This window comes from Opisthocomus hoazin, chromosome 20, assembly GCF_030867145.1.
Source record: "Opisthocomus hoazin isolate bOpiHoa1 chromosome 20, bOpiHoa1.hap1, whole genome shotgun sequence".
NCBI classification, from domain to species: Eukaryota; Metazoa; Chordata; class Aves; order Opisthocomiformes; family Opisthocomidae; genus Opisthocomus; species Opisthocomus hoazin.
The window spans coordinates 12,564,397-12,576,137 of record NC_134433.1 but is presented as its reverse complement, the minus strand read 5'-3'; the positions used below and the strand labels follow the sequence as shown (position 1 = coordinate 12,576,137).

General features: G+C 51.5%; 1 protein-coding gene across 1 annotated transcript; it reads left to right on the top strand.

The window, feature by feature from the left end:
- Window positions 1-6,867: 6,867 nt before the first annotated feature.
- TMIGD1 (transmembrane and immunoglobulin domain containing 1) lies at window positions 6,868-10,272 on the top strand. Its single transcript, XM_009932049.1, has 5 exons — window positions 6,868-6,946; window positions 7,977-8,255; window positions 8,737-9,015; window positions 9,883-9,986; window positions 10,240-10,272. Exons 1-5 carry the CDS (start codon window positions 6,868-6,870, stop codon window positions 10,270-10,272), a joined length of 774 nt encoding a protein of 257 aa, XP_009930351.1.
- The last annotated feature ends 1,469 nt before the right edge of the window (window positions 10,273-11,741 follow it).

Below are 11,741 nucleotides of genomic sequence, written 5' to 3'. Positions count from 1 at the left end.
CGCGCAGCTGCTGGGGCCAGCGGTGCCCTCGGCGCTGCCGGCGGCCCGGCCGGGCCCGGCCCCGGTCCCCCGAGGGACGCGCACGGCGCGGGGGCTGAGCCCGGAGCGTGAGGAGGCGGTGGGAACCGACTTGCACTCCCCGAAGAGCTGATCCTTCTTCCTCCCTCGGGAGAAAGCAGCCGTCGGCTTTCCACGTTCAGGCGGCCGTCGGCTTTCCACGCTCAGTATTTCCCCTCCGAAAGCCCCCGCAGGAGCAGGGCAGGGGCCCACGGAGCCTGTCCACGGCGCTCACCGGTGCAGCAGATATGAATAATAATCCCGGACCGAGTTACTGCATGCAGGGGGGCAAATACCAGCACACGGCGATCCTCCCCATGCCTCGGAGGGGTGTCGCGACGCGCTGTTGCAGCAGAACCCTCTCCAAAAGATGAAACCTGAAGACAAACATGGCTGGAGGTGGAAGGAGCGGGGTGGCCTTTTGCCTTGGCACGGTGACAAGCTGTGGTTCACAGGGGCCAAAGTGCCGCCGCTGGTGCCTGTCCGCCTGGAGGGAAGCGCATGCGGCCTGCCCTGACCGCGCTACCGGCGCAGACCACACGTCCGGGGATTAAAGACGTTTTAACACCGTTTGTTGTTTCGTATTGCGCGTTGCTGTACGGTGAGCTACTGCAGAACTGTGTGCCCAAGAAGATCTGTGGATAGTCCTTCGGGGTTTCCTCCATTCAGATCCTTGCTAATTCCTTTTTTGAGGCAGGCGAGATGGTAAGGAATAACAAGCAGAATAGCTTACTCTGCAAAAAATGCGTTGCAGTCCACAAAATGTTGAAAGTGGCCGTCTCCGACAGCAGATTCCTGTCGATTCCTGTTTAACTTTTCAGCAGTATCTCACGTACACATCTGCTCACCAGCTCTGGCATTTCCTGTCGGAGACACAAGCTCCGAGTCCAGCACACAAAGCTGATTTTCAGGGGAACCGTCAGCGGTACGACTCTCTCATCTCACTGCGTGATCCTTTGCGTGAGAGATCAGATGATGCAAACTTCTGTGTAAGCCAAGCGTGGTACAGCACCAAAAGGGCCCCAAGGAAAAGGAGACTAAATTGGCTTCTCTTTCTTGGGGCTCATCTGCGCTGTGCTGTCATTAGGAGAGGGACAAGCAGGGAACAGGGGTTATCCATCAAAAAGATGCCCCAGATCTAATTAAACTGGAAAAGCCAAAAGGCCTGGGTCATCAGGACGTTCTTAAACCGAAAGGGAGAAGGAATGTCAAGAGGGAATTCTGCTGTCTCAAAAGTGATCACCTTTACATAGGTTTAAGTCCTCAGTCTACAATTAAATTGCTCTGGATTTACACAGAGTAACTGAGCTCATTTCCCTTTTTAGCTGATAAAAGCCCGGTTGTCTGGAATTTCAACAAACCAATTGTAAAAGCAGCGTGGGGCAGAAGGCTGATGAGTCATCCACTCATTTTCTCAGCAGCCAGTAACAACAAAACTTTCTCATTTCCTTGGGCCAGCCTAAGAGAGCTCCGCCTTCCTGATCCCTGGGTGACCAAGTCCGCAGATTAGGGACCGACCTTCAAGAAGCCTCCTCCTCCTCCTCAGCTCTGCCCTGTGTTCGTGCTTGCTGAGAGCTGCAGCCCTGGCACTCGAGAAGGTGGTTACTCAGGGGCTGTGGCTTTTGCCTTATGACACTCTCAGCAGTGGTTCTAGCCACAGAGAAGGAGTGTGGTTTCCTCCCAAAGACTGGCAGCAAATGGTTCCCCATGAACTGGAAAGATGGAGCAGTTCAGTATTTGCAGGTTCCTCGCAGAAGGAATGACGGATGACGCCACAGCAGGGAAGTTAAAGCTGCTAATATTGTTTGGCAGCACTTCACAAGATCAAATCAGCACTTGGTTTTCCAGCAGAGCACTTCCAAGAAATCCCACTGGTGATGAAAGTTCCTAGGTAGACAAAAATATCCGAGGTTCAGGTTGTAGAGCAGCCACAGCAGGATACAGCCTTGAGAGAGAGACAGATCTGGGCATACTGCTAAGGAATGTCCTGTACCGACCATCAGAGAGCACCTAAACCGGGCAAGAAACAGGCACCCACCTTAGCATCCTCCTCAGTCATTCTTGTTTCCCAGAGGAAACAAAACGCCCTTGAAGTCCAGCCCATCAGTGGCAGAGGCACATTTTCTGTCTAGAAAAAGAACAAAGTCATGGGAACCTGGCAGGTAATCACTGCTACGGTGGTATCGGTCTCAGCCCCTGGCTGAGGCAGGAGATTGCCTTGCAAATTGGTTCCATCAGGTAGAAAATGGAGTTTCATGAGTGGATGACGCAAAGCAAAGACCAATAGTATTAATTTCCCTGAGCGCTGCTAGGTGTGAAAGCTGCTAACTAGGGCTCCCCAGATGGGAAACTACAAGCGCCAACATTTAAGAGGAATTGAACACAGATAAGTCACTTTTCTCTCCTGCAGGGGACCTGTATTGCTAATCTGATGCCAAGTTCCTTTCACATTTCCCTTTATTTGGGACCATATTTCTCAGAGTAGGATAGCAACAGCCACACTAGTGTACTATCTTTAGTCTTCTAAACCAAGATTGGTGACCCACCAGTGCTGGATGTGACCCAGAGTGGGTAGGGAAGAGGGGCACCAGTGCTGACTGCTGGTAACTGAGAGCTGTGCCTGCTGCACTGCAGCCGTTTTGGGGGGCTTTCATGCACAGAGTTTCTACAGTCACTGAATACTTTCTTCACCGCACAGGAAACACTGGCAAGTGCCTTGATGCTCTTGACTGAAGGTTAGACTTGCCTTCCTGGAACGTGGTTCCATTTCTTGCACTCACTTCAAAGCGGCAGAGTTTAGAAGATCCAGGAGCAATTGTTAAAAGCAGTGACTGAAGTTCTCTAAGCCTAATTTACTCACACTTCTGAAAGAGAAATATGAGTATAGCAATATCAGTAAAAGCCCAGGATATGTTTCCCTGTTGCATCACTGGGAGCACAGACTCCGCAGCGGACGTCCCACAGTGGAGATGAAAAGCATGAGGGGAATTACCATCTCAGAAAGGCGTCCTCCTCTTCCTCTGAGCCCAGAGCTGTTGGCAGCCCTGTCCGTGAGCGTGGCATTGCTTTATCCTTCTGCAGGGTTTACTGTCTTTGAGCTTCTGCCATGGTGATGGCAGGGATCTCATCCTGCTTCCAGGGCTCCCAGGAGGTGACTTTCCTCCCTCCCGGACACAGGGCTGCCAGCTCCCATGGGTGGGTATCCAGCAGATGGCATCCGTGTCTAACACTTGTGCTGGAGCTTCACCTTCCTGAAGGCTTCTCTTCTGCTTTATTTATCTCAGGGTCTGTTTCTTCATTAACGCCTACTTTTCATTTGAATGCTTAACTCTCTCTAAGCATTTTTTTTTTATTTCAAAATATTCATTGGTTTAGTGCTCTTTTTGCTATTCTTATTCCTTCCCAAGAATAAAAATCACTTATCATTCCTCTGTGTTCAATGGTATAGTGTGGGACCTTTTATGTAAGGACCACCAACAAATAGAATTATTAACAAAATTATGATAAAAATACTTGAGATCTGTCCATCTCAGCTGTGGAAAATTTGTGGGGTATGGGCTGGGAGTCTGAGAAATCAGGGCATGTGGCATTTCCATAATCTTCATACTTGGCAAAAGCAAGGTTTTGTGGGAGGGAACAGGAGTGCTGAGTAAGTTGGAGCAGCATTCTCTGACAGCCTCCCTTTCCAGCCCAGATACCTGGCAAGCGGGGGCAGTGGGTTTGGGTGTTACAGTCATTCTCCAACAATGGAAGTTTTGCAAAATATGTAGCACCGCATATTAAAAAGGGATCAGGAGCGAGGAACCACAGTGAGCAGGAAGACAGGAGCAGCCTTTGAGCAGAGCCTCAGGCACCGTTGCAGAAGCATGTTTTCTGGAGCAGGGTTACAGCCACGTTCCACGCATTGTTTGCCTGACAAACCAGCCCACAGATACGATCCCCAGTTTCCACACGTGTGTGCAGATCCTGCTACGCCTGGGACTCCAAGAGCAACCTTCAGTCCTCACAACGCTGCTGAACATCAACTGAGTTCTCATCTGGCAGGGAAGATGCAGGAGATTACGGGTCGTGTCCCCTGCCCCTACAGGCACCGCAGGAAGCGGAACCCAAACTGCTGTGGTTTGGAGGCAGCGGTTAAGAAACCCAGTGGAAACAAAACTTTTGCCCAATCTCTATCATGTTCTAAATCTTCTCTTCTCAGGTTTCTAAGGCTTGGATTACACCCAGGAATAGACTAGTGTTTATTAATTAATTCCCTCTGGGGCCGTTCAGCGTTGTGTTTAACAGCAGTCTTATTCCGGGTTTGTCGGTCCAGTGTTGCCGTAAGGGTGACAAGCAGGAACCGGTGCGGTGGATAACTCTGGCTCCAGCCCAGGGTCTGCTAACCCCGCCGTGACAGTGCCCGATCCAAACACCTCAGACAAGAGGGCTGGATCCTTTGCCGTGGAGAGTTAGGGACTATCTGCCTCACTGAAGGGGTTCCTCCCAGTCTGAGTCATTAGTGACTGCTTTACATTCTGGAACATGCGGTTTACATCCCTCTGAAACGTAATGGAAAGGTAGATAACGCAACCCACAAAACTCTAGACCTCAGTAATTAGAAACCCACAAGATAATTACACCCTGTATAAAAAGAAAAGTGTAAAAAGTCATTGCGAAAGAAATTCTTATCACTTTAAAAACGCTGCCTTTCAGTGCCTCTGGCCAAGTAACACCTTGCTTTTCTAGTCTCTCTTCCTTCAGCAGATCTCCAAGCCCATTGCAAAACAGGACGCTGCCATCGCTTCAATTCAAAACCAGTAACCCCGACGAACCAGAGCTCCCCTTGCTGCCCGTCACATGGACCTGCCGCAAACCTGGGACACAATTTTTCCCAGTTCTCACTTGATGCTGTGCCTTGCATCATGACAAACTCACCACAGAACAGCTGTTGTCTCACAATCTCTTCCCTTACTCTCATTTCTAGACTAAAAAAATACCCCAAAACTCCATACTTTCATTCTTTACATCCTCACTCACTCTAAATTGTTCCTTCTTCTCCTGGATTATCACCGCAACGCCGTGACCAGAGGGAGCGCAGACCCCCCGCACTCCCCTGCCTCTGGCTCCCGTCTTGGCAGCAGCACACGAGCCGTTTCCCAGCCCGCTCCTTTGCTGCCTTCTCTATTTCAACTCAGCTTAATACCAAACCACAAAGATCACTTTAGTCTTAGGAAGAGCATTTTGATTGAGGTTTGTACTGGACCATAAGCCCAGATTTAGCCGAATTCTACAAGGACAGGACATATAACTTCCTAAGAATGGTAGAAGAAGCTAAATTTATTTCTTAAGATTTCTTAAATTGAGTTTGAAGGTAAAAAGGGAGTTAAAGGCTGGGCGCTAATTTCTAAAACAGCAGTTTTCTAGAAGGCAGGCTGAGTGCTGTCTTTTTAAGAGACTTTTCTACATTTTTTTTTTTGATGGAAAATGATTCCCTGTTAGTTTTAACCAATGAACACAAAAGAAGTTATATTAAGAAACACTCAGAGGTGACCCGTGCTTGCAGCAGCCCCGCAAATAAGGAGTGCTGTATGCTCGGGCGCTCTCTGCATACAGCCAGCCCTCGCTGCCCACCTCTGCGCCGGTGAGCTGGGCCACTGCGTCTACAGGCGAAGAAAATGCCAAGGACGTGTCCCAGGCTCCTCCTGCTCATGAAATGCACTTTATGGCTGTGCAGAGACAGTCTCTGATGAGTGACGTGCCCTGTGCCTGCGGGGACACTGACAGCGGGGAGAACACGTTCTGGAGGCTGCAAGGAGCCCATTGTTTGCAACCACGTCTCCTTCACCCTGCTGAAGTGTAAGCAGGCAATTTCAGACACGGAAATTTTTTCCCTGTAGCCAAGCACTTCAGTCGTGCCCTCAGCAGAGAGGCAGCCAGTGCACACAGCTGTCCCAGCAGTGGGGGGACCCTCGCTCCACGTCGGGGGGGTGCCCAGGGCTGCGCTAACCACAGGAGCACCCTGGGGGTACACACTGGTGAGCAGGACAGTGTCTCTGCTCTCTGCTCCGACAACACACAGTTCAAAGTCTGTATCAGCACATTTTCTCATTTTCCAGTCAAAGGAGGACGCGGCGACAGAGTTTTGGGCAGGAAGGGGCAAACCGGAGTCTACTCCTGCTCTAGGATAATCTCGGATAAATTTCCTTTGGCTTGGAATAGTGTCGTGATCACCAGAAACCTGAGAGGGAAAAGGTATTATTTTTGGCTGAAGATCTTTAGAGACGATGCAGGAACTCTCTCATTAGTTACTCATTGCCTCGTCAAGACTCATAAAACAGACAGCAGAGTCCAGCAAATACTTTTCTTCAGTATTCTGGGAGCTTAGAAATCCAGGAATTGAACGAGGCCTTGAACCCATTTTATGGACTCACTTCTTACTGAGCTACCATAAAATATTAAAATTCAGACCTCATAAATAAGGTGGGGAAAGAGCTGTGCATTTCTTAGCAGAAGAAGCCTTCCCGGAGACTCTTCCCGAGGTAAGTTCGGTGCTACATGTCCCAGCGACGGGTCCCCCTGACAGCTGGTTGGCGACACCAAACTCATGCAACAGAGATTAGAGACGTAAACCTGCTTGGTTCTGCTCTGCACTGGAAAAGCTCCTGCGACAAATCGACTTAGTTTATTCCCTGGCGACCCTGCCCCTGTGTGTAAAGGCTCTCCCCAGGGTGTCTGATGGCAGCAGACAATTAACCCCCTGTGAGCCCCGAGCAGAGGCAGCCACATTGTGACCCTCTCTCCAACAGGCGCCAGCTGGGCTCCTCCGAGATGGCGCAGAGAAGCAGCCTGGCAGTCCCCTGCGAAGTGCCTGTCCTTGCCGTTTGCTTTTTGGCATGCATAGCCACAGGTAAGCCATGGAGAAAATCCCTCATGGCTTTGTCTGAGCCCCATCATGCTGACACGCGAAACTGTCTGGCCCGGGGTGATGTGCCAGCCAGCATCCCAGCTTTCAGAAGTTCTGGAGGTCATCCCCAGAGGACTGTCTGAAAACTGGCCTCTGATTCCGAGAGTAGCAGAGAAGGGAATAAGGAAGATTCAGCATTTCTCAACGTTATTGCAGCAGCTGCACAGGGATGATGAGGCCACCGTTTTCAAACCTGCTCCAAGCAGTGAAAAGTGTGATAGCTGTGAAGGCCACCTGAGAACACCAGGGAGGAGACGGAGCTTCAGACTTCTTTAAATTCACAGGTCTATAGTGCCTTTATATTCTGAGCTGTATTTTTAGTTCATTAATCTATGACACAGGCTACAGTAGCAAGTTTCAGCCTGTTACAAAAGTTTATTTCCCATACTGATTCTTCGTTTAATATGTCCTGAGGTTTGTACATTAGACAAAATGCAACTCTCCAACAGCCTTTGTACGTCAGACAAATAGCAACTCTCCAACAGCCGGACTCAGACTGCTCAGGGTACGGCCGAGGGGCTGATTAACTGCTTTACGCTGCCAAGTGCATTCAGCTCCAGCCAAAAACCAGGGTATCAAACCGTGGGCACAAAGCCCGAGGGCACAGGTATGCTGCAAGGGTGATTCGCAGTAAGAGGGTGAGCAAGACTGGCGGGATGTGGATGATCTTCGGCTGCGTGTGTTACACGGTCACTGCTGGTTTTCAGACCTTTTCTTATTGCAGGTCAGGCTTTGGTGTTCTTGCAGTCAGTTGCAAAAACCTGACTTATTTTATAGAACCGTGAAGGGAGCTTTGTGATGAAGAGGCTTCTTGTCTCAAAAACTAAAGTCCCACCTGAAAACAGCTGTCAGACTGAAGCCTGAAACTCAGTCCCTCCTCCATGGTCGAGGGCTTGGAGAAGCTAGCAGGGCAGCTTTTGTGGGAAGGGTACAGCTTGGGATGCTTGGTATCCTCATTGTCCTCCTTTTGCAGGTTTGGAACTGTCTGTAAATAACCACACTGCTGACTTCTCCCTGCGCACATGGTCTGGCCCTTCCGTCTCCCTCTCCTGCCTAGTACAGGACAGCAGCCAGGCTGAGGAGCTGCTCTGGTATCGAGAAGATGGGCAAGTGGATCTGAAAGATGGGAACAACGTGAACGTCAGTAACATCTGCATATCCCCAGTCACCGAGTCCGACAACGGAGTCACCTTCACGTGCAAGCTGGCACGGAACGAGTCTGTCCAGGTGTCTGTGATCCTGGATGTCCTGTGTGAGTTGCAGTGGTGGATATCTGTGCAGAATGGCTGGGGTGGGATGAAGTCGTGGCCTGAGCACCTTGGTGTCTGTGCCCTGGATGAAGGCGGGGTGTTTTGCACCCTTGTACGCTGTCTTCACCAAGAAAAAATGCATTTAGAAGGAGATAACTCATGTGATAAGGCACTCCCTTTCCATGGTGATGCTTATGGCCTGATCTAATGCCTCTTTTATAGGGAATGGGTGGGCCCTTAAGTAAGATGTTTTGGATATGCCCCTGCCTCCACCTAGGATACAAGTCAGGGCAGAGGAGTCACGGGAGTGACCGTCTCTGCCGTTGACTGCCCTGCTGATTCCCGGGATCGTGAAAGGCTGCACAACTGTGAGGGGTTACACCATTGCACAAGGCACACAAGGGATCCGTAAAGGGAACTTATTTTGTGTGCAGTGGCAAGCAGCATGATTAATGACCTGTTGAACTGCATTACTGTGAACAGTTGCTCCCCAGCTGACTGGAGAAGAGTCCCTCCAAATCGCACAAGAGAAAGATGTCACTCTGTCCTGCAATGCCAAATCCAACCCTCAAGCCCAAACAGCTTGGTATAAGGACAACGACACCTTGACCCTGCAGCAAGATCGGCACCACCTGTACCAGACTAGTGAGGTCTTTCAGCTCTCTATCACAAAAGTACAGAAGTCTGACAACGGGATCTACACCTGCGTGGTGAAATCTGATTCGGGAGAAGGGAGAAAGGATTTCCACCTGACAGTTGAAGGTAACGAGGCTGCTGCTAAACAATAAGCTTTACAAATAACTCTCCATTCTCTTTTACAATGATAGCAACCCATTTCTATTAAGCAGTGTAAGGTGAACATGGCAAATTCCCCGCGTTGACTTCCGAGGGCAGAGCAACAGCAAGGAGCTCTCCCTGCACCCGTGCCGGGGACCGCAGCACCAGGAAGGGCCTGTCCTGCTCCACCTGCTATGCAAAGGCATTCGGCAAGCGCGACCCGAGGCAGGCTCATCCCACTGTCCCACTTCCCACACTGACAGGGGACATTCAAGTGAGGTTTAAAGCACTTAAAGGTCTTACTTGAAGCATCTTGCTCCGACCATAGTATTCTGTCATGCCGAAAGAGCTGCTTAAGGCAAGAGAAGTTGTCCTCCAGAAGTGCCTCTAGCCCTGTGGACGGCAGGGAGGGGGACGTGTTGCAGGGGCTGGATGCTCGGGTCTCAGACAGGTGACGCTAGGTGGGGTGACCCGCCAGGCACCCATTGCCCACCCGCTGTCCGGGCTCCTTTCCTTTCTGCACTCTCGGAACAGGGAGGGAAGCAGCGTTCGCTGTGTCAGCGATACGGCCGCACACCCTTATTTCCACACGTAGGAGTGCCCTGGGGATCTTCTTCTTCAGAGACGGACGTTTCAGTTCTTCCTTCAGTTCGCTAACATACAGCTTGGCTCCCTTCTTTCCAGGGAAATAACGCACACAGTCTGCAGGGAGCAGAGAGAGCAACAGTTCAAATCAGCAGTGACAGCCATGGGAAAAGAAATACGTCTCTCCGCAGTTCTGTGAAATGTTCTGTTTTATATGACTGCACTAATCTATCACATATTCAACCTCCTCTCTCTCTCTCTCGACAGATAAAGAACCTGTTTTCCCCAAGGAGGCCGTTATTGCTGCTGCCGTGGTGGTTGCAGTCACGATAATTTTTGGAATTGTGGCTCGAAGAGATATAATTTTTAAGGTATGGAAAGCTCTAGTTTCTTAGGAAAAAATTAGTACTGTTTTGCTGCAATGCCCTGGGTTTTTTTAACCTTTTCTATGCTAATTTGTAGTGTTGCTTTCCCCTGTTAGAGAACCTCTTGCTTTAGAACTGCCAGTAGATAAAATATAAGATATTTTAAGGTGGAAGGTATTATGCACTTATAAGCTATTAGGAAAAATATCCCTATAGCCAGGAAATACAAAAGATAACAGAATTGTTTCTTTATTTTCAGTGCTTCAAAAAATCAAGCGAAACAGCTCTGTAAGTATTTGATCACTTATTCATGCAGCTTCCCTAGGAACCCCCCTCTTTAAGCCTTGGCAGAACCTGGGAAACAAAGGAGCGCTCAGCACGCTAAACCCAGCCACGCTGAGTTACTGAGCTCTTGCTCCGGCTGGCTGACACGAGCCCACACCACCTCCCTGGCGGAGAGGGGAGCACGGGAACACGGCAGGACACACGCAGGCCACGGCCCGGCTCCTGCCCTCGGCCTGGCCATCCCAGGGTCCTGGCTACGCCTGTGGGGAGGCAGCGGGGAAAAAACAGAACGGCGTAGCCCCAGCCTGCCAAAAGCTTTCTGGAGCTGAATGCAGCCTGGGTGAACTCAACTCGCTTGTTTTTTTTCCCCTAGTAGGTGATTTTTCATTTCTTCTTTTCATTTTGCTGCAGGTAAAGACCACAAGGTTCCTGTGCACACCCAGAAAACCTCATTTCTACTGGTGGAACTGTGTTCCCTTGTGGGAGATGATGAGATAAAGCACTGAAACAAGTTTTTTTGGGTCAAGTTTATACGGTGTTTTCAAAATAGAAGTGGTTCTTTGCGTCTGTTCATTCTGACCTACTGCGCAGCGCACCGTCGCGGGGGGTGGGCTGCCTGAGCAACAGCCAGATCTTGCCCTCTGTGCTTACTGCTAAAAGGCGCACGTGCCGTCGGGCGCGTGGGTTGTTATCAGTCCACGGAGGAATTGATAGCAGGTTGCCACAGGTCGTGGTGTTGATGTACAAATAAAGCGAGGTGTTGAGCTGGCAGCGGCTTTCTTGGCCCTGTCCCCCAGCGCCATTCCACAGGGTGGTGGTGGGGGGGTGGCCACCCAGCTTGCTGCCCCTTCCCAGTAATCCTATGGGCGTCTCGGCTTCTGCTGGCCAGGGGAAGGCTTCGCGCCGCTGTCGCAGCGCCCGTCTGCCTTGGCCGAGAGCAGACCTCAGGGCTCGGGGCAGCCCCCCGCGCTCGGTAACACGCAGCGGAAGTTTCCGCGCGAACGCTCCAGCACCGCGACGGCGGGAAAACCGCTCCATCCCGCCCCACCGATGCGCCACTGCAGCAACGTGCTCGGGGTCACGGCGAGCCCTGCAGGCCTCGTGGTGCCACGGGACGGCACGTTACCAACGCCGCCGCCGAACACTGCGCGCTGTAGATCAACCCCAGCCCGTGACGCGGACAGGCTCTGCTGGGAGGAGCGGGGCCGTGGCTCGAGGGCACGCCGCCGCAGCGCAGCCTTGACTGATGCCCACCCGTCGTGCCCTGCTGGTGCCAGCTCACGCTCCTGGGCATGGGAGACCCGTGCAGTGCAGAGCTGGGGGGTGGGGGACACCGCGGGGGGGATGCTCCGACCGGACCTTGAGGGAAGGCGGCGGCCCGGCAGCTCCTCAGGGCCGGGAGGCCGCGCCCACCGCACGCTGCCTCAGGCGGCGCCGCCGAACGTTCTCGAACCGCGGGGGCGTGAGGGGATGGAG

Coding starts and splice junctions, on each gene's coding strand:
- TMIGD1 (XM_009932049.1), top strand. CDS start 6,868: ATGGCGCAGAGAAGCAGCCTGGCAGTCCCCTGCGAAGTGCCTGTCCTT. Junction 8,256..8,736: donor TGTGATCCTGGATGTCCTGT/GTGAGTTGCAGT, acceptor TACTGTGAACAG/TTGCTCCCCAGCTGACTGGA. Junction 9,987..10,239: donor GAAGAGATATAATTTTTAAG/GTATGGAAAGCT, acceptor CTTTATTTTCAG/TGCTTCAAAAAATCAAGCGA.